Source organism: Pocillopora damicornis, chromosome 1 (assembly GCF_964200805.1).
Source record: "Pocillopora damicornis chromosome 1, jaPocDami1.2, whole genome shotgun sequence".
In the NCBI taxonomy this organism is placed as follows: Eukaryota; Metazoa; Cnidaria; class Anthozoa; order Scleractinia; family Pocilloporidae; genus Pocillopora; species Pocillopora damicornis.
In genome coordinates this window covers 37,110,563-37,135,421 of record NC_142670.1, presented here as the reverse complement: position 1 = coordinate 37,135,421, position 24,859 = coordinate 37,110,563, and the positions used below count along the sequence as shown (strand labels likewise).

Genomic DNA, 24,859 nt, shown 5'->3' with positions numbered 1-24,859 from the left:
TGCTAACCAAACGCGCGACAAGGAGCGACCGCGGATCATACTACAAGAGTATAACTTCAGTTTGGGGCTCGAACCCAGGATCCAAAAAAGCAGTATTACGCTCTGCCATTCAAGCCAACCAAGGGACAGCGATGAACTGAAGAAGACTTACTCCGTACTGCGCCAGTGGACCATCAAACAGCGATATCTGCACAATTTTACACCGGCTCCTGGTGTCTGCTGTCTGTGCAGCGTCCAGGCCTCCTTTTAGCTCGTCTCCTTCAGCGATATGTTCCTCTAGAAACTGGTTCACGCCACCAGTTACCAGATTCCGCACGAGCGTTAGCACGTCTGGGTTGAAGTAGCTCTGTGACAAAAGTAAGTGATTGGAATCAACATTCTCTTTGCTACAACTAAGAGGAAAGGTCACGGAGAAAGGCTCACGAGAGAGAGAGGCTGATCAGGAGGGAATATTCCTGGAATTACAAAAGAAGAGCAAGGAGGGATTTTTACTTCGTTACTCTGTTATCCGCCATTAGCGCCCCCCGGGAACTGCGATTTTTACAGAAAGACTGTTCGATAATTCCTGACAGAAGCCAACTCGAATCCCTAAAAACATTGGGCCGACCATTTAAACAAAAGTTAGCAGTTGTTTAATAAAACCGCGTTCCAAACGATCCTCACTTTAGATGAACCTTTTAAGGGCATAAAGCTGACATTGGAAGGAAATGTATTAAATTAAATCAACCCTCTTATAGAGAAAGCCTAACGCCCACTAGTCGCGTAAAGCCGTGGTTTGGGTTAGACCTCGTGCAAATTACCGGCCCATAATGCTTTACCTCGTGACTACTGACGAAAATGAAAAGCCATGGTTATTTTGTGTCCTTGTGAGACGACTGAACTCCCAGAACCCCACAATACTCCCCCACCCCTCCACGGTAAGTCCCCTTCATGACAGATAATCGGTTCAAATTCTCATCGGGCAGTTATATTCTTCCACAAAATCGCTTATCTTACGACAGTTCTAATCTTCGCAGCTATCATTTAGTTAACTGCGCATGAACATTTTTAATTCTCTTCTCAGCTACTCACCGCGCTCATCAACGAATCCAGCATGGAGACAGTAAAAGCTGTACCACAAGCGAACGGCTGGGTGAGGTAGAGTTCAAGGTCGTCATCGTCTTCGTCATCAATGTCTAGGTACTGCACACTCTGGTCAAAAGCTGAAAATGTCGTGCAAGTATAAGACAGGTGTTACGTCTTGACGCATTTTACTAAAGGACTTTCTCGTGCTTTAACTTCCCATATCACCAGCTAACGAAGCCTGACACCATCTACATAATGTTACAGCTTTTTCGAGTTGAACTTTAAGAGCAAGATAAAGTCTGCCACAACACAGAAAGGCTAAATTGGTGATGGTTTCAGCAAGGAAGAAAAAGCGCCACATTCCAAAGCAAAAGTGTTGGAAAGTTTCACCTTCTAAAATGCCTCGCTCTTAGATGTAAAAGGAAAACAACAAACTAAAAAGAGAAGGATTAGTAACGACAAGTCTACAAATTTAATAAGCGCCTCTTGCCAGTTCGGTAAAGTATGGACTCATTCTATCTCTATCGCGGTACACTAGATCATCGCAGATTACTCCAAAGCAATTTGTCAAGTTTTTCTACAGTTTGCCGGTACCCAATCAAATGCCTGAGCGGAGCCTCCAACTACTTATACTTCCTTATGCCCTGCTAGTGTCTGCATCCCGTTCTCTATCAGAATGGCACCCCTACCAGGGAAACTGGGTAAGGCGACTAAAGCTATTCCCATATAATAAACAAGGCACCTACCAACTTCTGTAATTATTGGGACATTGCATCCATAAGCTGAGCCTCTTCTCTCCACTTGCGGCGCCTCGTGAAACTCTGGACCCGCAAAAGCATTCCTTGTACTCTCGCTTAGCATTCCAACCGCGTCGTCAAATGACATGGCTTTCAGATTCAACGACGCTAAAATCGATTCCTTATCGGCCAGCTTCGGGTCGTCGGTTTTTCTAGCCGTAGAAGGCGACAAGAAAACGACCATGTCCGCCAAGTTTGCATTGACAGCCCGCAGATCCGCTCGGCAAAATGGAGAGCCCTGAAATACAAGGTACAGAAATTTATAGCTGTAAACTAACTTTGAAGAGAAGTAAGTCTGTAACGAGCCTTGAGATTCATTACCGCAGCTGCATATCCAGGTTTCCGAGGCATTAGGGAAAGTAAAGTATTGCTTCCTGTATTGGATCGAATATTAGACCGTAACAATCACGCTTCCGAGTAAATTCACAGGTACCTATATATATTCCAGGGTAGCATGCAGTGAAGGCGTCGTATTGTCACATGTCAATCACGTGGGACGTGCTTCCTACATACGACATAACAAAAAGTTCGGGATACGCGAACCTCGACACGAAGGGAATCCACGCTATCTTTCTTTGTTTAAGTAAGACAGCACAGTTCTAAGAGACATGGCTAGCGTTTCTAAAAAGACCCGAAAACTCTTCGAGGCCCAATCCAACTGATTTTCTCGAACCAAAAATTTTTGTGCGCTTCCAGATACTCCGGGAGGTTCATAGCAAAGGAGTACGCTACGGAATGGTCTCAGGGCCAGAGAACTTTCCGAATCATTTGAGAAACGCACGCCTGGTCTCCTTCTCACTTGATGATGAGTGTCAGAAGAGTTGATGACGGTTAATAAGGGTGTATGTGTGACATTCCTACTCACCGGAAGAACGAAAACATCCTCAAAATTGCACAACTGATGCCACTGAAATTATAAAACAAAACATTTAAAGATGCTACATGAGTAAGCTACAAGGACCTAATTTCCTCTGGGCTTATTTCTTTTCACTCGTGCAAGGGGCTCGGTTGGAATTGTCGTAATCTGCAGCGTGAGTTTGGACGATTGACTACAAAGTATACACATCATAAAGTACACATTTGATACGTCGACAAAAAAGCATTTGTTGAGTCACCGTGGTTTTTGTTTTGTATCTGATTGCACAATGGTGGCGAGAAATTGTAAGATCAATCAACGTGCGTACAGAACCGACAGAATCCCGCTTACTTGCAACACTCCGTTGTAAATTGCTCTGAACGATTGACATTACACTTATCACGCTCAATGCACCACCCTCATCAAAGGCAGCTGTCTCATTGCACCATACCTCTCTCGCCATGTACTCCTTGTTTCCAAGAAAGACAATTTTCTTGAGTTCAGATTGCAGCAGATTGCTAGCTCTTAAAGGTATGACCTAGGAGGTAAAGTGAAAAGTCAATAAAATATTAGATCTCAAATTTCACGAGACCATCTACACAAAATAAAAAACGCCCGTGCATTCTCCGGTGTCTTGACGATGAAGCGACGAGGAGTATTGCTACTCCCCTTGGACGGGATGGAAGTCCATTCCTGGTCCCTCCTTTCCGACTCAAAAGCTTTACTAACACGTTCCCGGTACCCAATTATATCCCGGGCGAAGAGACACCGTGTAAGACAAAAGTGTCTCAACCAAGAACACCACACAAACCAAGCAAAACTGCTTAACTTACCAATGGTCTCAACCCCAGAAGCGGGGCGTCTTCTTCATTGAAAACGCAGACAAGTATGTGGTGCGAGAAAACGATATTCACAGCATCCTCTCGAGTCTGTAGAAGTAAAAAATAAGCTACAATACTGTAACTGCAAGAAGCACCTCCCTGAGGGCCTCCCAAGATCTGATTGATAATTCTCCCCTCTAGCTGCGACACATTTCCTTGTAAATTCGATAGAAGAATTTGGTGCTAGTTGTAGGTAACAACTTCTACCTGATAAGTTTAAGTACTCTCATCACTTGTTTGTTGGATAATGTATAGATATTATAGGGAGAAGTTACATGTTGATAAGTTCTGGGGGTTAAAAGGGTTAACGAGAGTGGGATCTGTTTTAACTCAGACCTCCAAGCAAAACACTGGCTTGGGACTAAACAAACCTGAGTTTCAGAGTACGTGGCGAGTCCTGAGGAAAAAGGAGACCTTTAAAGCTTTAGAGAGCTTTAGCGTTGTTAATACTAAATTACCTGCTTAACACTGTCACCCTTGAGAGTGATATGATTACATTTTCAAGTAGACAGGAGATGAAAGAAAAATGAACCGCCTTAGGGGCTAATTTTCAGTCCAACCCCAAATTCTTAGATCTAAAATTACAGGAAATGGAAGGCAGAAAAAGATGAGAATTTATACTTATATCTTGGGAGTGAAAGAGGTTTAGAAAGAGGGGGACATAACACACCCCCACCTCTCCCCTTTCCTTTATCAAAGTTTAATTTTCGGGTTATTTTTTCCAACATACCAGCAAAACATTCTCAAATCGCGTCGGCTGGCACCAATAAAACGTCCCTGAGATGTCAAAACAAGGCTTCTTTTCACCATCATTTGCTTGTTGCTCTTTTAAACTGAAAACAGAAGTTAAAGCAGTATGTAAGCAAAACCCTTTTCTTGGGATTCCACTTACAAACACCATCTTCCTTTGCAAAGGCGACCCCCAAGCGCAAAACTGACTCACAGAGATATCTTTTGACCATGGAAATCACTTAGCTATGGGACGAAATTTTGAAGACACAGCCTGCTAAAAGAGCGGGAAAACGCGAGTGAACAAGTCGCGGTTGTTTTAAATTTCCATCTGATTGGTTGAGATAGAGTCGTGTGAGTTTTCTAGACCAATGAGAAGGCGATGTAAGGCTAAACCCAAGCAATCCTAGCGTACTTTTCCAGAACCTACTTACGCTTTAAGCTTGTGTAGAACTTTGTAGGTGCCCTGCCTTGCCTCTCCACCTTGTTTGCTTGTTAAACTAAAAGACAGTCTCGGGTCGACCGCTTTAACTGAGGACACGAAAAGAAACATCAAGTGTTATTTCCATTATTGCGATATTTTCGCTTGATATTGGTGAAATTGCTTAGTAAAATCTAACGTTACAAGCTATCTTGGCTTAAATGTATTTCAACTAACAAAAATATAATTTCATATAAATTACAAATTGAATGCTACAGGAGACAAAAAAACGCCTCCATTTAGTTCACAGCAGTCTCTAACCGTCCTATTACCCTTTCAAGGACTACGACGACTTCGAACCTTTTTCTCAAGGAAATGTTAATTACACAACATATAAAAACGCAAATTGCTTCCGAAGACAGAACTACCCAGCTTTGGTGTACAAATCAACTATGGCAATGATTTTTCAAAGGAGCACACTGTTAGTGTGTTGGAAGTATGAGCTCTTATTAGATGAAACGAAACATGCGAAAAATTCCAGAGACAACTAGTCACTGGATGATTGCATGTATAGCAGTGAAAATCACAGAGAGGAAAGAAAAAAAAGGAGACCCTCTACAGACCTACAATATCCTATTAAATTTCCCAAGTTAATCTAGTCCGAAAGACAACAAAATAAACCAAAAAATCGAGGCCTGTTTAAACCAAAGTAAGAGATCTCCAGGTACAACGAGCGCGAAAGTGGGTGGCTAAGTTTGCATAGATTGCTCTTACGAACAGATAAATTTCCGCCCTTTAAAAATGTCTATGGCAGGCTTGTATCAGTGCAGAAAATTCTGGTCCAACCAGCGCTCGCACGGAGAGAAAATTTCTGCTTTCTTACACTCTTCCACTTCTATACAATGGTCACTAACAGATGCATTTTTTGAACTCCACACGGCTTCCACAAATAGCAGATTTCTTGAACCGCCATGAGGTTTGTTGTTTCGTCGATCTAAGAATCAAAATTAGAGAGAGACGCAAGAAAAGGCCTCAAATTTTTTTCAATGAAATTCTGCCAATGTGAATTTGTGGCGATATGCGACATGGACGGTGATAACAGCTCGAAGAAGTGACACCTTGACCGTCATATATGATGATGCAACTGTCAGTGATTGCAATGGACTGGAGAAGTGTTTGCTGAAGTGAAAATGGACTGTGACGTCACCAAAATGACCAAAGACCTTTTAAACAACCATTTACAAGAACTTACAGAACGCTGAATTTTTATTCTTAGTAGCGGCTACAGCACATCGGATATCTACGTAAATACAGCAAACATTTAACCTTGTGGTTTTTAGATTTGCTTAAGTATTTTCCCTCTTACTGTGATTTCTTTCCTTGTAAACCTTGAGAAGAAATTAGTCCAAGTTCCCTAAAATCACGTGACCTTAACCTGCATTCTAACCTGATAGGAGAGGGCAGGGGATGGGAGGGAGGGGGAATTATACTGTCTTGCTTCGACGTTATTCAGCAGCAACAAGTTTAAGGCATATTCCCCGACTTGCATACAATCAAAACCGTATTCATTCGCGTCTATATTTATTAGCTTATTGCTCCGTTATTTGCAATTTCTGAAGAACAATTTCCAACCAGATGACTACGAGATTGAAGTTGCCCGTAATCTCTCCATTAAGTCGACTTCTCTTCCCCTCTAATCACTAAGCGCCACTTTCCCTCCCCTAGCGTGTGTTAAGCGGTTACGATGAAATCGGCCAAATCTGATCTCTTACAGCACTTTTCGATTGAGTGTCGTGAAAACTAAAGTAACCAAAATGGCCAATCAGAAGAAAATAAAATACCTTAAACAGCAAATCAGAACTCGAGGTCCAAACCGAAAAACTACCCTGAGCGCGGGAAAACGCTTGAAGACGCAGGCGACCAAGTCGTGATTGGTTTTAGTTTTGCATCTGATTGGATGAGTGGCGCGAGTTTTCAGGACCAATCACAAATCGAAGTAGAACTACTTTCGACACTTAATGAAAAATCGCTCTAACTCAACCGTCGATAAATTGTACACACAAAATTCGTCCAATCTAAATATGTCAATCTGTAACCTCGAACTTGGTTTCTCCCATGGATAGACTAGGCAGTTTCTTGGACCAAATCAGTTATTTTAAAGTCTTTTCTACACAGTCTTTTTGTTCCAAAGTATTAATAGATTACGTTAATAGAACTAACTTATCTAATCGACACGCATAAAAGTTTTAAAAAAACATCTGGACATACGTCGAGGAAATATCTAACATTTACTTAACTTAACCTTACTCCCCCCATTCCTACGTCATGCCATTTTGAAAACATATTCGTGTTGTTATCATGACTTATTAGCGGTTTTAAATGTGCAGGTGACACATGTTTCTATTTTGTTATTTTATTGCAAGTGCATAAAATACTTCACGGATGTAAGGGCACTATACACAGTTAGAAAAAAGTTAAGAATCGAAAAATCAAATGAATTGTTGGCATTACAATGCAGCATTACACTCATAACACCCAGCCTTCATAATTTCTTTATTTTAATTCAAAGAGATCGATACTTTAGAATCCTTCAAAGATTAATTTGGTTTCTATCTGATAGCCTTTTCTCATTTTAAGAGTAGTTTTTCTTCCTTCATAACCTCAATGATTCACTTAGCACAACACCTCTTCGTTGATTAACAGAAAAACGAACAAATAAAACAAAAATAACCAGTCTTATTACTAACCAGGCTAGCGGCTGTCAAGCCAGAATTTTGCAAGGGCCAATCTTGGCTTAAAACAATCGGTTCTTGGGTCATTTGTCTAAAATGACTTTTACTCTAGTTTTCCTCGCTGAAAAATGCTACAGAATTCATATTAGACAAACAAGCCTATAGAGAAGAGATCATGGATCACCACATTCGTTTCCGAGTGATCATTTACCTTTTCGGTGAGATCCAGCAACACGATGTAAAAAGCTGCTCGGTTTTTGTTTTGTTTTGTTTTCTTTCTTATCCATGAGCCGACGCTATCACTCGTGAAATTTATATGCACAGAAAAAATTCTTACTGCCATTAAAAGGAATGAGTTAATTACCAAAATCTCACGTCAAACTTGCCTGGTGGTTTGCCATTTCTTTGTTTGCCTTCTGGTGCAAAACACAAATAGGCTGTGTCATGATCAACAGCATGGTTGACTACACCAGTTAAGTGAACATCTGTCTCATTTTCTTAAATAAACAAAATCAGAGGAATTCACCGTGAAAAACAAAACATATTTCTCAACGTTTCGAATGCGTCTGTCCATTCATCCAATAACAAATCAAGGAATGTCACAAGTCATGTCATACACATGGATCAACAGTAGTCAACGGTAATCTCAGTTAGTCACCACCAACAATAACAATCTTTTCCAGCCACCGTAATATTCGTTTCCAGAACTACCTCATCGGATGATAAAGTCCGAGTCCGAGTGTTGGTTTTTGTCGTAAATATACTCTGGAAGTGGCTCCAACCCTTCTTAACAACTTGTTCCACACTACGTATAAAATGCCTCTTTGCTTTTTACAAATTCTTCCTCAACTCAGTCAACTCTGAGGGTGCAAATCAAGAAAGAATCTCCAATATTGGGGCACTGACAAAATACCACTCAAAGTTAATGAACAACTAGGATCTAAAGACTCCCTGGAAGCACGTAAAGCTGGTTTCCAAAGTGCAGGTGCATGTGGTCAGATTAGTAGGGTTAAAGTTAATCCATACAGGGTGCATAGCTTAGTTTACGCAACAACAGATGCAGAAAAATAGAAATGAGCGAAGTACGCAGTGTGTTAGAAGCACTTCATAGAGGAAAAGACAATGATTTCTAAGAGGCCATCGTAATACAGTTAGCTACACAAAGTAGTTAGGAATAACTACGAGTGGTGAACAAATACGTCCCGCATTTTTCGCAGGCGAGGAACAAGCAAAAAAATCCGAGTCACCCACGTGGACTCGAAACTCAGACCCTGCGATTTCCCGGAGGCATTTTCCACTGCTAAGATAAATCTCTATTGATGTAGTTTTTCGGCGAAAGCTTAGATTTTTAACCCCAACTTAAACAATGGACAAAAGGTCTCATTGAAAGTTTCTTTTGAATCTCAAATGCTGCCGAAAGATGAGTAAGTAAATACCACTGAGGTACCGTAGACCACTACTTGGTGAGCTAAGCTTCATACAAGATCCACATATGGCAAGACTGATCCTAGCAGTTTGCAAAACACTATTTGAAATCGACCCAAGTTTCTTGACTCACGTCGACACACATTAAACGTGGTTTCAACATGGTACCCAGGGGAGTGCCCAGAGGTTTATCGCTAGGTTTCTTCCAAGACGACGCCCGGTCTGGTAATGCTTTGGATAAACTTAAGACCAACCAAGTGCTGTCTTCTTCGTTTGGAAACACCTGAACCAATGCCAATCAAACTGTTTTGTTGTTGTTGTTGTTGTTGTTGTTGTTGTTGTTGTTGTGTTTTTTTTTTTTTTTTTTTTTTGGGGGGGGGGGGGGTCCGAATATCATTAGTGCAAAAAGAGAACCCATCAGCGGTGCTTTCAAGTAGTTTCTCTTCACCAGCCCTAATCTCCAAAACTGACCGAGCAACCCCAGGGGGACAAGGTTGATATGATTTATTAAGAGAGATATTTATGCATTAATGGTAAGGTATTCCATTCCATGAACTCCTATTTTTAATTTGATTGGAGTCCGTTCTGACCAAAAAAAGTGTAACCAGTTCAGATCAGAGTGGTGACTTTTAACGTAATGAAAAGTGGAGTGACACATAAAACGATAATGTGTGGTCAATGGTTAGAAGATTATGTATGGGGCATAAAATGACATCATAGGATGTACTTTGCAAATTGTTGCACATAATATGGGCGCATCCGATGGGCACACGATATGTTCCCATACACAAGGTACCAAGTACACCAAGAGCTATACTGGTTTTAAAGTATCCCTTATAATGGAAACTGTACATCAAATGCAATACATGTTATACATGTGATTTAGCAGAGAAAAAGTGAAAATTAAGTAAATTTGTGTCACTGAAAAAGTGGCGATTGATGTAGGATGGAAATCACCACAATATAAGGAGAAAGCGTTATGCAAATGCACAAACTTGTGATATTTTTTCTGTAGGAGAAAGAATGACACCAGCACACTAAGACTAAAGACTTAAGACTAAAGATCCCTCTACGAAAAGAAAATTTTAGTGTAGAGCAAGCTACATTTCTTTACCATGTTAGCCCGTGAACTGTCTCCTATCTTAACCCTAAGTTTGAGGAAACCACATAGAAGCAGAAACTTTTGTGTGTTTGCTTCATAAACTTATACTTCATCTCAAACCTGGAAACCTAAACTCGAGTGACAATTGCATGCACCCGTTGCGTGACACTGTTCCTTTAAGGACAGTCACGTGCCAGAAGAATCTATCAGGGGTAGGGACAACGCGAGCTTTACACATGAATGTAGCTGTTTGAGAATTTTAAGATCTAGATGAGAAAGGCTTCTTAACAATAGAACAACAAGAAAGTCTAAGAAATAAGCACGTATAGAACACTAGAGCTTACATTTAAGAATGGAATTTATCAAATAGTGTTTAGTGTTAGAAAGAACGTATGAGGTTGACAAGACAGATACTAACTACTCGCAGCAGTTGCAGTGATGAGAACGGCTTTGCCTAATCCACGGAAAGTGAGGGTTCCTTTAGTTGGAAGAAGTAATGAATTGTTAGTATTGCAGCAAGAAGATCAATTAAAAGGCTGCGCCTAGTGATTAGGTTTAGCCAGAGTTAAGCAGCACTTCACAGAGACAGATTTAATTTTGCTTTACAGTTATGAGCATCAGCTTACAAAATGGAGAGCAATTATCTGTTCTATTGCTTGGAAAAGTTAAAATTTGGTGGTTCTTACCAGTCATAGAGTTGTGGCTGTGTCATTACGCTTTCATCAATAATTTCGAAAGTTACCAATCAAATACTTGATCATAACTGCCCCTAAATGAAATCTGAACCAACTTTTCATAACTCATCGGAGCTTCCTGTACATCCCTACATTGTCAGTTGTCCTTTGAATCACTGAAATGTGTTTTGTAACTGAAAGGAAACTTAGAAATAGTGGTTCGGCTTATTCAACAAATGCCAAAGGAACCGGTAAAACACAAAAATGAACTATAACGGCCAAGAATGGACAAGACTGACGTGGATTGCAAATCACAACCATGGAAAATTAAGTTTAAATTGTCCGAGATTGACAAGCCATGGTGTACAGGTAGCCCCTTTGACTATCTCAAACAAGTTCAATGACACAAAAAATCATATTTACTCGATTCATTTTTGCCTTTACACACTCCATATAAATCAAAACTAGGAAGACAAGATCAAGTATTCGGCAAAGTTTGTAGGGACAGGGCGAATATTTTAAGCCCTTCGAGCCAAAATGATATGTTAACCCGGTTTATTTTTGTACCTTTGGAGCAGTCGCACTCTTTTATCAGCTCTGGTTGTTTCACATCAGCATGACAATTTACACAGTAATGTAAAGCCCTTGAAAAAGGTCAAAATTAATTATTGGTTATGAAGGTCACTTTAGCAGCAAGAAAATGAGAAGGTCATGATATCTTGGAAAGTAAGATAGGATGAAGTTAGCAAGTTAGTTAGTCGTAGAAACACGTTTTTCTTGCAAGATGAGCCTTGCGGTTTAATTTGGGATACTTTGACAAACTTGAGCTAAATTTTACAACAAGATACATTGTCAGCGCCTGCAATATTAGTGGAAATTACAACCATTTAAGAATTATATTGTCGATTGAAGTACTATCTCCCTTAATGACCGCATTCGCGTGGAGAATACGTGTTTGCAAAAGACGAATATACGCATTTGCGTGTAAACCACTGCACGAGTGTAATTTTCTTATTGCCTAACTACACGCACAAGGACAAGTAATTTGACGCACTAACCCTTGAAATACCAGAAGAATTTAGCTATGTACCTCTTGACTTCAGATGCGGAATCGGCTATGAAGTATCCTCGTGTCCGTTGTTCAATGGTCTTGTCCAAAGGATTGATGGTGAATCTTGAGGGAAAAAAACCAAGAAATAACAGTGAATTACCTTGAGGAGTTTCGTAGAGCGATAGCATCAATTTTATGCATTTTTTTTATGTAAAACAAATATCTCATCATTAATGCAGAATGTTGTACTTAGTAACATGATAGATATCAGGAAATTCGCAATCAAAAGTTTCTTTTAAGTTGCGTGAATACTTACACTTTTTCTCCATCAGGTTTAATAGTTTCTATGGCAATGAGCAGGAGGCCAAGCTTACCAAAACAAATCCTGTCATGAAAATAAATAAATATCATTTACCGGGCAGGAAGTTAGTATGGGGAAACACTGTGCCCCAGTTCTTGGGCACGAACCAAGGCTGAAGTCCGACGGCTCCACTCAAAACCAAGTACACAGTTTTTTCCCATACGCGCTGACCAAGATCAGTAAGTAATTTTTTTTGCTGCAAATAGCGCGCAAAAGATTCCAGACCGTGGTTCGTATTGGAAAAATCTGTGAACCAGTCATAAGTGTGTAATTAACCAACCAGATTCGAGGATTTAAGTTTCCAACCCGCCGAGATGCTTTAGGAAAAAAAATAAGACGAGAATATTCTCCACGGCTGAATAGCAGATAGCTCAGGCCATTAAAATTTGGCGAAAGAAAGCTGCAGAAGAACTTTCCTTTCTCCAATGCATTGCGAACAGCTGGCAATAATTGTAATACGAATTTACATTTACCAGATGAATAACTTACTCAGCAACTTGTTGGAACGTCATTCCTTTGAACGAACTTGATAATGTTTCAGTGTATAATTCAAGGTTTGCTCCTTCAATGTAGTAGGTCTTCCACGAGTCTGACTCTGTAGTGTCTGACTGAAATTACATATTGAACGTTAAAAGCAAGGCTTACCCGATACATCTTAAAATTTCACATGTTGAGTAAAATTTACAGACATCATTGACCACAACCCCTTAAAGCGCTCTTTATGTCAATAATTATGATCTCACAATTAGAGGATCATAAGTTGATCCAATACCAAAATCTCCAAACTGATATCATTAGAATTGCATATCAGATAGTAAGGAGAATTGCAAATGAGATCTTGGGAGTAAAAGGGTAAGAAAGTCACTTCACCCTGATCAAATGGCCAAGCTGCCTGTCATATAAGTTGGACATCCCTGCTTGTGTGATTCCTATATTTCATAATTTTGAGCAACTTACTGTTTCATGTGATCGCATTGAGAAAACATTGGCCAAAAGTGTTGAAAATCCCGGTGACAAACAGCTTTGGGCAATAAATCCCAACTTGAGCTGGTTGAAGAAAAAGACACAGAATCAGAAAAATACAATCTGAACAATCCGAACTTGACAAATTTACCATCTGAAGGTTTTTTTTCTTTTTCCCACTAATATTACTCAATTAAACATTTTAAAAAACATATAAAGCAAAAAGGAAAAAAATTCTCAGTTGAACGTATACTTACTTCACTGATGCAAACAACATCATCTCCACGTTTGGGATTCCATGATGGAATATTCAATAGGTACGACTATAAACACATCAAATTGGTTATTGTAATATTCTTTATTTTTTCATTCTTGATAACTTTCTTTGAATATACTGATTATATCCAACTAAGACAAATTTTCATATCATTTCCATTCAAAAGTCATTTTTCATGCGTTGTATGGAATCTTTTATTAGCACAAGTAAATATAAGTTAAAAAAAATTAATCTATTTCCATCCTATAAAGTCTTAAAACAAGTCTGTTAATTGATAAATATAAATTTACATCACTTGATATCATTAACATTCAAGATATATAACCTTTTAACCCCAAAAAGTGATAAGCATCTTATTTCTCCTTATAACATTACCCCTGAATCGAAAGAAAGCTCTTGAATATAAAGGAAATTAACACAAAACCAAGAAGCTCTTGATTGTTAGACAAATTCTCCTTGGAAGCACTATAGGAAATGTAAAGAGAACAGTGTGGAGAATATGCATACTGATTTTAAGGTGTAAAAGGGCAACATAAGGAATGTAATCCTACCTTGTTCTGATACTGAAGCAGTTGTATGATGACTCTTATTCCTGGGTAGTAATTCTTCACAGCTACAACTCTGAATATCAAGATCAGCACAAAAAAAAGAAATAATTAAAACATTTTCTCACACGCTGTTCAACTAATTTTCATCCAACATTTTGCTGACTAGAATGGAATCACTCTTTCAGAAAAGGAAAAAAATTAATATTTTGATTACAGAACCAATTCTCAGTGAACAAAAGTTTTAAGTCTTTTCAAAAGTTTTTAGCCCCTCTCACACATTATAAAATTAATGTACCTCATGATATTCTCAGAATCCTCTTCACTGGGATTAACACACTCTCTGTTACACAATACGATACAGGAATCAGCTACTTTCATCTAAAATGAAATGCAAACCCTTCTGTATTAGTTAATGACAGTTCAAAAATTATGTAACTTGACCTCACATCTTGTTTACTCACTAGTCTATTTGTAGACATACCAGGGCAGGGTTGTTCAAAGTTGGGTTAAGTTAACCCAGGGTTAATGTGAAATCTAATTTCAGATTTGAGAGCTTTAAAAGAAAACTCAGTACAATTCCTTTTGTCTACAATTAGATAATTGTAAGCTCTAAAAAGAAAAGAGAAAATTATCTGTAAAAGGCTTTTGAACAAAACAGTAGAGAAATCTGGATTTAAATTTAACCGTGGATTGGCACTAATCTACATTTGAATTAAAAACTGGGCCCAGAGGTTTAAAAACTTTTGACTTAGACAATGTATTTACAGACCTTAACTCTTTTGCAGTCCTCTGCACTCAGAACTGTGCCCTTGAAGTACGATACATGAACAAAATGTTTCTTGAGCAGGGACTGCATTTCTGCATCTGGCAGAAAGCTAAATAAGAAAATTAAAACAACAGATCAGAGGGTGACTTCCAACATGAAAATTATGCTATTAATAAAATGTTACATCAGTGACACATTTGGCTGTGCCTTATCTGCCAATTTGTTATTTTTTGAGACATTTTGATGTCACCTGTGATTTCTTGAACAGACACACAGCTACATATAATCTATTTGTTAATTTGAAAATAAAATACTCACTTTCCCATGATGACAACATTTACAGCAACATTGGATCGATCTTTATGTAGGAAATCTCGTAAGAATGTTTCTACACTTTCCTTTGTGATATATCCACAGAGAATGATATGTCTAAAATAATCAGGAAAAGAAAAGACAGTAAATCTATAAGAAATTATGAATAATGTTATAAATTAAACATCATGGCTTAGAAATCCTTCTGTTAAGAACAAATAAAAAGGGAAAGTTCTATTTTTGTGGTTAATTTGTCAATTAATCGCCAATTATATTTATTTAGCTAGCATGTAATCTTGCTAATCATGTAAAATAATTGTAATTGAAACTAGACACCGCAAAAATAAAATGCAAAATGCAAATAACCTTAAGATATCCAGTGTCAAAGCCATTGACAAAAAAGCAAAATTTCATGTTTAATATGTATAAGTATAAAATTTTGCTGAAAAACAAAGAAACTCTCTCAGCAGCTAGCTTATGTTTGAAGATGTGCACAACAAAATGTAACAAAGACATCTGAAAACATATTCTAAAAACTTAATCTCTATCTGTAAATAGAATGAGAGAGAAGGTAAGTTTTGAGCTTGGTAAAGAATAGAGAAAGATGTTTTTTGTTTCATCACAAGCATGAAACAAATAAAAAATTCTGAGTCCCCATGAAGTTCAATTCCTCATAAGGCCTCAATTTTCTCTTTGTCCCACGCTTGTGACAAGATGCTTGTGACAAGACGAAAAAAAAACATCTAACTCTATTAATCTTTAACATTTCAAGTATAAATTAAAATGCCTCCTTCTTACTTTCTTCCTTCAGAGATTTTGTATGAGCCATGATAAACTGTGTGGCTACCCAAATATTCCAAGATTGCTGGGATGTAAGTGGCAAACATACCCTACACAAAAACACAATCAAAAGGTCAGATCATTCATTTAGTTATAACTAAAAATATAATAATTCATTCATACTGTAGTTCTGTAGCTCTTGGCAAAATATTTTATCAATGTCATATCATCTATTCACCCTTTACACCCACCATTTCCTGAGGTGTTGACCAGGAGAATTTCTTTTACAGCCATGAGCCCCTTTGAGGATCAATTCCTTTATTCTTGATTAAGGACTGATAAAGCATGGAGAAGTTACATGCTTCCCTAGCACTCTTAAGGGCCAGAAGGTCATTTGTATATCTTTCGTTTGATCTTGTTCAAGGAAAAAATTAATTCTTTCTTTGTTCATTCTTTCCTTCTCTCAAAAATTTTCCAACTAGATTTCAAACATGAATAAACAATGAAAATTTTTTCATAGTTTGAGGATGTCAAGAGTAGAGTAGTACAGATTTGAAGCAACTAGCAAAATCCTGTTGTATCACCAACTTGGTTACTTTTGTAATTGAAAACCTTGTGGTTGAATATCCTCTAAAAAGTCTGGAAACTGAGTTTGCACCTTCTAACCTTAGCATCAGTTTATGTATACAGTCAACAAGAAACCAAGCACTTCACTTACCAGGCCAATGGAAATGAATATGATCATAAAAGTCCTTCCAAAATATGTTATAGCAGATATGTCACCAAATCCCACTGTACTCATTGTAACCTGTCAATTAAAAACAGCACCAGTGAGAATAATGATAATTATTACCATGAGACCTATCAATTAATTTATCTCCAGTTATGGGTAATTAAAATTTGAAAGTGCTTCTACAATGGAAAATTTGTTTTGTACTCTCTTGATTTGGATTTTGCCCATAGCAAGAATGTACCCAGGCAATCACTATCCCTCAATCAATAAAGAATCAAAGTAACAATTTCAACTTGGTAATAATTTCCCATTTAAAGAGCTATCTGTCATTAGCTTATCACACCATAAGATGCTCATGTATTGCATGTAATTTATATAATATCAAAAGAGTTTACTATTTTCAACATGGGAAACCAACAAATCATCAATTATATTAAATTAAAATAAAGCACATGATTGTAAAGCTGAATTGCATACCACTAAAAAGTAGAGACAATCAAAAAAGTTCAAGCTTTGACCATTACTGAAGCTCCAAGGATCTCCTGAATTTTCCACCTGACATCAAATCAAAATAAAAATTTCATTTCATTTATCTCTGTCAGAAATCCTGCTCATCACAAGTAGTTACATTAAAGCCAGCAAACTATTTGAGGATCCAAGGGTTACAGGTATAAAAATCTTTGAATGAATGTAACTTATCAGCACAAGTGTTGGAATTCAAGCACTTCAACAGACTCCTGCTAAAATTCGCCACTATAGATTCTCTCATCATGCATCTCTGACTATTTCATAGTCATAAGGCTTCATACACACTCACTGGTGTTTCAATAGCTTTTTCCCGTAAATGGCTGTTCATGGTGCTATAAGTGGGTGTGACTGGAGAAGGGGCGGTACAGCAAAACCAAAACACCACAGCCTGTTTGCAAGCTAAACAGATGCAACAGCAATAAGAAGTCTTATAGGCTGCAGTAGACAGCCACTCACTGGCTTCTATTGAAACTGCTGCACTCAGCATATTCTGTCCTTGACTTACCAGATGAAGAATCCCAGCAGATGTAAAGATGAGAGCAAACAAGTTACCAATCATGACTGTAAGTGTAATGATCCCACTAAAAATATAAATTAAGAGAAAATCATAAAAGGTGTCATTTTCAATCACGCAGGACAGTGTTTTTTAAGCATATATAATACTCATAAAAGCTAAAAAAATTACTCTGAACACTGTTATCAGAATATGCAATTGTACACAGAATCCAGAATATGTCAAAAACAAAATTGCCTTAATTTCAGGCACATGACAAACCTTGAGTTAATAATTCCCAAGAATTGAAGAATATCTGCAAGCCTAATAAACTGCATAGCACGAAGAAATCTTAATCCTGAAAAAAATTAAATGTAAATTTTTATTTTGATATATATTAGGCTGATAATCAGTTAACAAAAAATAAGTTTTAGCAATAATTTATTTCTTCCTTGTCACAATAATGTGACAGGCTGTTGGGATTTAGCGAAAGACGACCGCATCCAATTAATAGAGGTGAAAATTACAGTGATTAAGGGGAAACAATTCAGGACTTTGACAACTGCTTGACAACAGGGTGACCACTAAATACCCTGCCACCTAATGCTGGTTCAACTGTATGTTCTCTATTGTATTTCTTTGTCTGTCTATTGGTGTAAGTGTACATGTATATTGATTTAGTCTGTCAGTCTATCTTTCTATCAACAATGTTCATACACCTTTCCATTGTACTGTCTACTTGTCTTTAGATGTTTATCATTCACATGTCTATCATACAGGTGTCTATCATACAGGTGTCTGTCAAACAGGTGTCTATCAAACAGGTGTCTATCATACAGGTGTCTATCAAATGGGTGTCTATCATACAGGTATCTATCAAACAGGTGTCTATCACAGAGGCCTAAATTTATGGGTGTACATGCATTTGTTTTCTTGTTTGCATATATCTGTTCTCACCAGATGCATGAGAAAATAACTAAATAAATCTTACCCAGCCAGTTCTGTTGAAGGACAACAGAAACAAACACTTGAGGTATCGTCAGGAGGTCCACCAAAGATAACGTCTCCACCCAAAACATCAGCTTATCATTTGCTGCAAGGAACTTAAACAATATTTCAGATTATTAACCAGCTAAAGATGAAACAAAAGTTTGAGACTAAGACAAATATAAGCAATTCATTTTAATTTGAGCCTATGATTTGTACATAATATGAAATCAGTTTTCATTTTCATTTTTACATTGATTTAGATGCCAATGAAGACATTACAAGCTGCCACTTCAAAAAAATTAACTTCCATATTTCAATATCCAACTTCACTGAGTAGAGAACAAATACAGTGTAATGTGGTGTTTTATGCTACCATTATTTGGACAGTTGATTATTTTGTACCTGTTTGACAGGTTGAATATGCCTGTGCGAGTTTCAAAGAAAATAAAAAAGGGATGACATTTTAGAGGAGTTGGATGATGAATGACTTAATAATGAGACAATTTATTGGTTAGTCTTTCTTTGTGAATATTTTAAATTGTCAGACATCGTTTGATGCTACTGGTTTACAGATTGTAATTTGACTTGCCATGCAGGCTTGCCAAAATACAGCACAACTGTTAAAAATACTCAGCAATGATGCACACCAAAAAGTCTTATAAGTTATAAGTATTACACCACAATGAATAGGAACAAATTTTCATCAATATCAGAAATTTTTAGCTGTATCATTTAGCCTGAGAATAATTAGCATGCTTCAAAACAGAACAAAATACTAATTAATTTTTATGTATCCTTGGCAATGAAGTCCTCACCCGAAGAAGAAAATGAAGCAAGAAGAAAAGATTAAAAGCAATGTCAAATATCCAGAGATTTTGTCTTTTCATGTCCAGACAATGCTCGACAGGGCTGGAAAACAACAAATAAAATGGATTTAATAAAATGCCCCAAAGGAACTGTGTGTAGTAAGTTGAAAAATATTTGTTCAGCTCTGCCAAAAATCTTTACAAATTTCCTCTCTTTTTTTCAAACTTTGAATTCAGCAATAGTATATGTACCGAAAAAACTGATAACCACAAAGTTTAATCACACACCATCATTTTTGTTCTATTCATATGTAGGAGAGTATTAACACCCACATTTAGCCTTTGATCCTTGAAAGAAAATATTGCCTCATCATATTATTGCTTGTTACATTTTACATTTTGTGTCTTCTATTGTTGTTTGAGTCTTTGCTGTTTTCCCACTTCACAGCTTGATTGCTGAGCAGAAATTAGTTACTTTGACAGGCTTCTGTCTTAAAAAGAATATTTTAAAAATTGATTAACATTTTCACAAGGAATAATTTCCTAGACATATGCATCATGTGCTAACAACAATATTCACAGGGAAGTTTTTATTCCAATTATAATAAAATTAAAAAAAAAGATAAAATAAAAACAAACAACAGGAAAGAACTCCTAATACTTACTAACTTGCCTCTACAGCATACAAGACGATATAAAGCATGCTTAGGAGGAATGAAATTACAACCTATTGAGAGAGAAAAAAAAAAACATGTAAAAACACAGCAGCAGTTAACACATCAAGATAACCAGAAAAAAAAGGAAGCTCCTAAGTCAATCTGACCCATATGGACAGGATGATATTAATAAAAAAAATCAATACAACAGTTGTTAATTACTTGCAGATCATCAACACCAGGCAATAAAAAACCATAGCTTACTGTATTGATAACACCCAACTGAATATTTCCTGACTAATTGACTTGAATATGAATTGAAATCATTCCTTAACTGAAGCACATTCTGAAGGCTGACAAAATTCCCAAACTGAAAACACCTTTTTCTGAGATTATTGTATGCCACTAGCAACACTGTAGCTGCCGTAGATACAGCTGGAATTGAATTTGACAGGGTCATATGAACTGCTGGGAAAGGAAAGTAGCCCAGACATCAAACCGAAAAATGAATTGCCTTGTAATTTAAGTACAAATTATTGGCAGGTGAATGTTCAAATCCTAATTGCATAGCCACCATTTTGGTTTCTTATAGCAGAGGAGGGTTGGAAAGAGGTAGATGGGAAGTTGGGGTGGTCGATAGGCAAGAGGTAAGGGAGGGAGGTAGGGGAAACAAAAATTATTCTCATACCCTTTGTCACCTTTTTCTAACCCATTCCAAGAAAAACAACTGTATCATGAAATAACTGATAAGAGCTTTGGAATAATTTGTAAAAAACAACTATACTCTTGTCAAACAGTATCTCAACGCATTTTTCAAAACATGAAGAAAGTACTTTAGACTAGTAGTATCCTTACAAAGTCACACAGCTAATGAATTGTCTTATAAGTCTTGCAAGACATACCAAAGAACAGTAACTGAAGATATAGTTTGTGCAACAAATGTGCACAAAACATAATTCTTTTACTCCCAATATCTCATTGCGTTCGACGAAGGAAGAACGCTTCCTAATCTCCTGGGCTACCTGTGATCGCGTAGGTGTCCTGTGCACGCAAGCAAAAGCTGACCCGTGTTTTTTCGTTCGATCGGCCGGCCGTTCATCTTTTCAGCACCATTTTGAATGACGTCACAATTTCGTTGCGCAAAGGATGTTGCCTCGTGCATCGCAGTTTGTCGGACGTTCGAGGACGTAGTTGTTCGTTGGTGAAGGTTCAATAAAATTAATGCTTACATTTAAACACGTTTTCAACTATTCTCTTTCTACTTACTAACACTTAACTACCACACCAACTACAGTAAAACTTGCATATGTACACGCCCGATGGACTGCGACAACTGCCTCCTCAAAAACCATACGATATAAGGGACGTGTCAGAAATTAGCAGGGGGGAGGGGGGAGGGGGGGTGAAAACAGAGGGGGGGTCACAACTTTTTGAGCCTCAGAAAAGGGAGGGGTCATGAAAAATGGGCAGTTAAAAGGGGGAGGGTCATGCAAATATATGCCCGTGATCATGTAGAGGTTCACCCACAGAAGAAAAAGGAAGTTCTTTATTTGGAAGGGGTGGATGATCATGATGAATGTGAGGTAGATGAAGGGGATGAGGCATTACCCACTTGTTCTGGTGATGAAGACTTTGTATTGGGAGAAATAGGAGAGTCGAGTGATCAGTCGGACTCTTAATGCTGTCATCGAAAATGTATGTATGTAGCATGACAAAGAACAGATTAGAAATATATTTTGAGTTTTCATAATACTGACGCACCCTAGTGTATTGCAAGAACTAGATTTTATCATTTATACAAGAGGGCGAGGGTCATGATATTTTAGGCCAAGCTCAAGGGGAGGGTTAGCAAATTTCACTCCCATTGCAGGGATGGGTCACCTAATTTCCAAACCCAAATTGAAAATTCTCACCCCCCCCTCCTCCCCTGCTAATTTCTGACAAGTCCCTAACTAGCCTTTAAAACCTTTTCATACACAGAGTAAATACAGGTTTCACAATACGCCATAACCCTTTATTTGACAACATACCATAGGCATATTCATCTATCCCAATAACCAAAAAACAATATTTCCCCTTTGAAATGCCGAACGCACTTCCCTAATCTCCGATTACTACTAGTAAGTAATTCTCTTTACTGTCTGCCATACAATTCTTTTTTATGTTGGTATGGAGAATTTGTTGGTGGATCAATAAATAATCCCCTAGCTAATTGATATCACTCTCATCACTTGTTTGCTTGGTATTGCTTTGATATTGTAAGGAGAAATTCTGTGTTGGTCACTTGTGGGAGTTGAAGAGTTAATTTGAAGGTCTAGAAATTTTTGTAATGAATTACTATTTTTAATGGAAAATCCTATATACAAATAGGCTAGATCAGTATCCTCTGTTCTCTTTCTCAATAAGAATTCTATAATTTCTATCACTCTGCAGTGGTTAAAATTAGGTACCAGTTACATAAGGGAGTTCTAAAACTTCAAGTTACCAAGCCAAAACAAATATTATTTCAAAACATTTAGTACTAGCCTGAGAGGATAAAGTAATCAACCTGAGGAGATCAATTTTCTGCTTTCAAGCCTGGCTGTTAGGAACATCTGTCAGTTGATTCAAATCTATTGCAATGAGGCTCACAAGTACCTTGAAAGTTACAAAGATATATTTTGTAGTACCTGAATCCTAGTCCTTTCGAAACAAATGTTAGCAAATTCTGTCTGACAGTTATTTGATACTACTACTATTGGAATGATATTCCTACATCTAAACAGAGAGGCCGACAAGAAAACTATTTATAAGAGCACTTTTCATATATTAGTTTTCTCTACATTAATTTCTGCATTACTTTGGCCTTGCACTATCCATTTTACTTTGTTTAAAGTGTTATTCCTCTTTTCCTTTCAAATATTTGTATTGTTTTGTTTTACTTTATGGAAAATTTACCTTCATATGACTTGAAAGGCACTTAATTAGCTTAACTACGATGTAAATAGTGCCCTTCTCTTTTTCTTTCCCTTTTTAATCATTTAAAAAGTTTGAAATTGTTGAAATAAAGGAAAAATTATTTCAGAGTTATAAAGTATCATTTAGAGGTTCCATCAAACACTTTAAACAAAAAACTATCATGGAATTTTAAAGGAAAAAATGAAATGGAATGGGTTGTTGGCTTGATTTATGCAAGAAGACTAAATATTCATAAATATAGCACATTTTCTGAGTAGAAAAAAAATACTAGAATTTGGGCATCCATTCCTGTCTAATGTATTAACCACTTAGCTTTGTAATTGACAATAATGGTGATAGGGCAACAGAGCCTTAGAATGAATTGATACCCCAATTTGTGGTCACCGTATCAGAAAAAGAGAAAATAATATTGAATAGGGAAAAAAGCTGGACGAACAGCGAATTATTCATTTTCCAGAGATGAGATAGAAAACGTAGGCAGGGGGTGATAGGCAAATAAAAAATTTAAAACACTCATCAGGTTGAAGACCAAACATGAACGAGAATAAAAGAACTTTATCAGAATGTTGGTCGTGTCATTGTAAACGACACAAGTGAAATCAACCTACAACTGAGATTTTTTCGGAATTGTTTATTTTCTCTTTAGGGTTCATAAGTTATCGGATAATCGATCATCAAACTTAAAATCTACCAAAATTTTTCCGATAGGAAACGCTTACGAATTTACATGAAAGTCGCGCGCTATATTTAATTTGGGATACTACGAATCACGCGATTGCTACTCGACGCTGAGAGGTCGACAAGAAACCTCTTACGTAGCACCGCACCCAATTATTGAAAAAATTATAGCCTTAAACGATAACATGTAAATAAATATTGGCACGAAATGATTCTGAGCACATGTATTTTACTGCACGCGTCGTTGAGAATATTAGCAGTTGACATATGATATTAGGCAGGAGCGACGTAATATTCACCGTGCGAGTTCGTGGTAATCAACGATCTGTTTGGTTTTATTCAAGTCGGTCAGCTGGCAAACAATGTTGTAACAGAAGGCAAATAAGTGAATCGCTTCAGATATCAAGCTTAAAACCATCAAATTACTTCTGAGTAGCGTATAATTTGAGTGTGGCAATGTCATGTCTTGTTTTGGAACAAAACTGTGTCACGCTACGAAGATCAAAGAACAAAAACATGACGAACGTTTCCAAGACGAAAAACTATCTATTATGTTTTTTTTTTTTTTTGATGTAAGTGTGAAACTCCTTGTTTCCTGTTAACAAGTAGGCTCAATTTGTCAACTGTACTTCCTGACTCAGTTAATGTTACTCGAAAAAATTAAACCTACCAAACATCGGCCCTTGAAGGTCTGTGCTGTTATCAGTGTACCGGCTTGTTCCTTAAGTTTGACATAAATCCCTCGTTTCTGCACTTCCGGTGCGACGTGCGACCGATTAATCCGCTGCTTATTGGCATCCTTTTTAGTTGGGTTTAACCTGCTCTGTTTTGAGTTGCATATTTTAATAAACAGCCTTGAAGCTAATATGACCAACAATCCCCCAATGAAAATTGCGCCGCTTGTTGCGATAAAGTACCACCACTTTCTATCTTCTTTGACGATCAAGCAGTGGAAGTCACAGCTCTCAGATAGCGCTGCTAAGGTACACGTTTTAACCATGGTGATCCAGCGCAGAAATATCCCATTTATTCTTTTGACGAGCCATTAATGTGTACAACTGTAATCCTCGAAGTTCTTCAAGATTCAGACTGATGGAGTCGAATCACCGGTTCAGCTAGGTACGATTAGCGTGTAATGAGAATTTCAAATAAATGCCTATTCAAATAAAAAAAAATCCAATCAACAAATTGCGACTTAAGCTCAAAAAATATTTCTGTGAATTATTTCATGATTATTTCATATTCTATTTCACTGCTTTCTGCATAATATAACTTAC

At 37.4% G+C, this 24,859-nt stretch overlaps 1 protein-coding gene across 6 annotated transcripts in view; it reads right to left on the bottom strand.

The window, feature by feature from the left end:
• Nucleotides 1–24,859, bottom strand: part of LOC113671373 (calcium-activated potassium channel subunit alpha-1) — a 27,059-nt gene extending 2,200 nt beyond the window's left edge. Inside the window, exons 1-31 of one of the 6 annotated variants that reach the window (XM_089209593.1) lie at nt 24,253–24,740; nt 19,956–20,017; nt 19,300–19,393; nt 18,486–18,597; nt 17,777–17,852; nt 17,507–17,582; nt 16,951–17,028; nt 16,459–16,548; nt 15,759–15,850; nt 14,967–15,077; nt 14,652–14,757; nt 14,178–14,260; nt 13,886–13,955; nt 13,315–13,380; nt 13,052–13,141; nt 12,584–12,702; nt 12,050–12,118; nt 11,773–11,856; nt 11,250–11,326; nt 10,427–10,486; nt 7,868–7,978; nt 6,002–6,049; nt 5,633–5,743; nt 4,763–4,859; nt 4,330–4,432; nt 3,552–3,647; nt 3,170–3,256; nt 2,728–2,769; nt 1,812–2,100; nt 1,072–1,202; nt 152–346 (exon numbers count right to left, since the gene is read on the bottom strand). In XM_089209593.1, coding sequence (XP_089065719.1) covers nt 152–346; nt 1,072–1,202; nt 1,812–2,100; nt 2,728–2,769; nt 3,170–3,256; nt 3,552–3,647; nt 4,330–4,432; nt 4,763–4,859; nt 5,633–5,743; nt 6,002–6,049; nt 7,868–7,978; nt 10,427–10,486; nt 11,250–11,326; nt 11,773–11,856; nt 12,050–12,118; nt 12,584–12,702; nt 13,052–13,141; nt 13,315–13,380; nt 13,886–13,955; nt 14,178–14,260; nt 14,652–14,757; nt 14,967–15,077; nt 15,759–15,850; nt 16,459–16,548; nt 16,951–17,028; nt 17,507–17,582; nt 17,777–17,852; nt 18,486–18,597; nt 19,300–19,393; nt 19,956–20,017; nt 24,253–24,582 — 3,255 coding nt within the window. In that variant the 5' untranslated portion in view covers nt 24,583–24,740. Of the gene's footprint in view, nt 1–151; nt 347–1,071; nt 1,203–1,811; nt 2,101–2,727; nt 2,770–3,169; nt 3,257–3,551; nt 3,648–4,329; nt 4,433–4,762; nt 4,860–5,632; nt 5,744–6,001; nt 6,050–7,867; nt 7,979–10,426; nt 10,487–11,249; nt 11,327–11,772; nt 11,857–12,049; nt 12,119–12,583; nt 12,703–13,051; nt 13,142–13,314; nt 13,381–13,885; nt 13,956–14,177; nt 14,261–14,651; nt 14,758–14,966; nt 15,078–15,758; nt 15,851–16,458; nt 16,549–16,950; nt 17,029–17,506; nt 17,583–17,776; nt 17,853–18,485; nt 18,598–19,299; nt 19,394–19,955; nt 20,018–24,252 lie in introns of all 6 variants that reach the window. The other 5 variants (XM_089209578.1, XM_089209574.1, XM_089209586.1 and 2 more) reach the window with 5 other exon arrangements.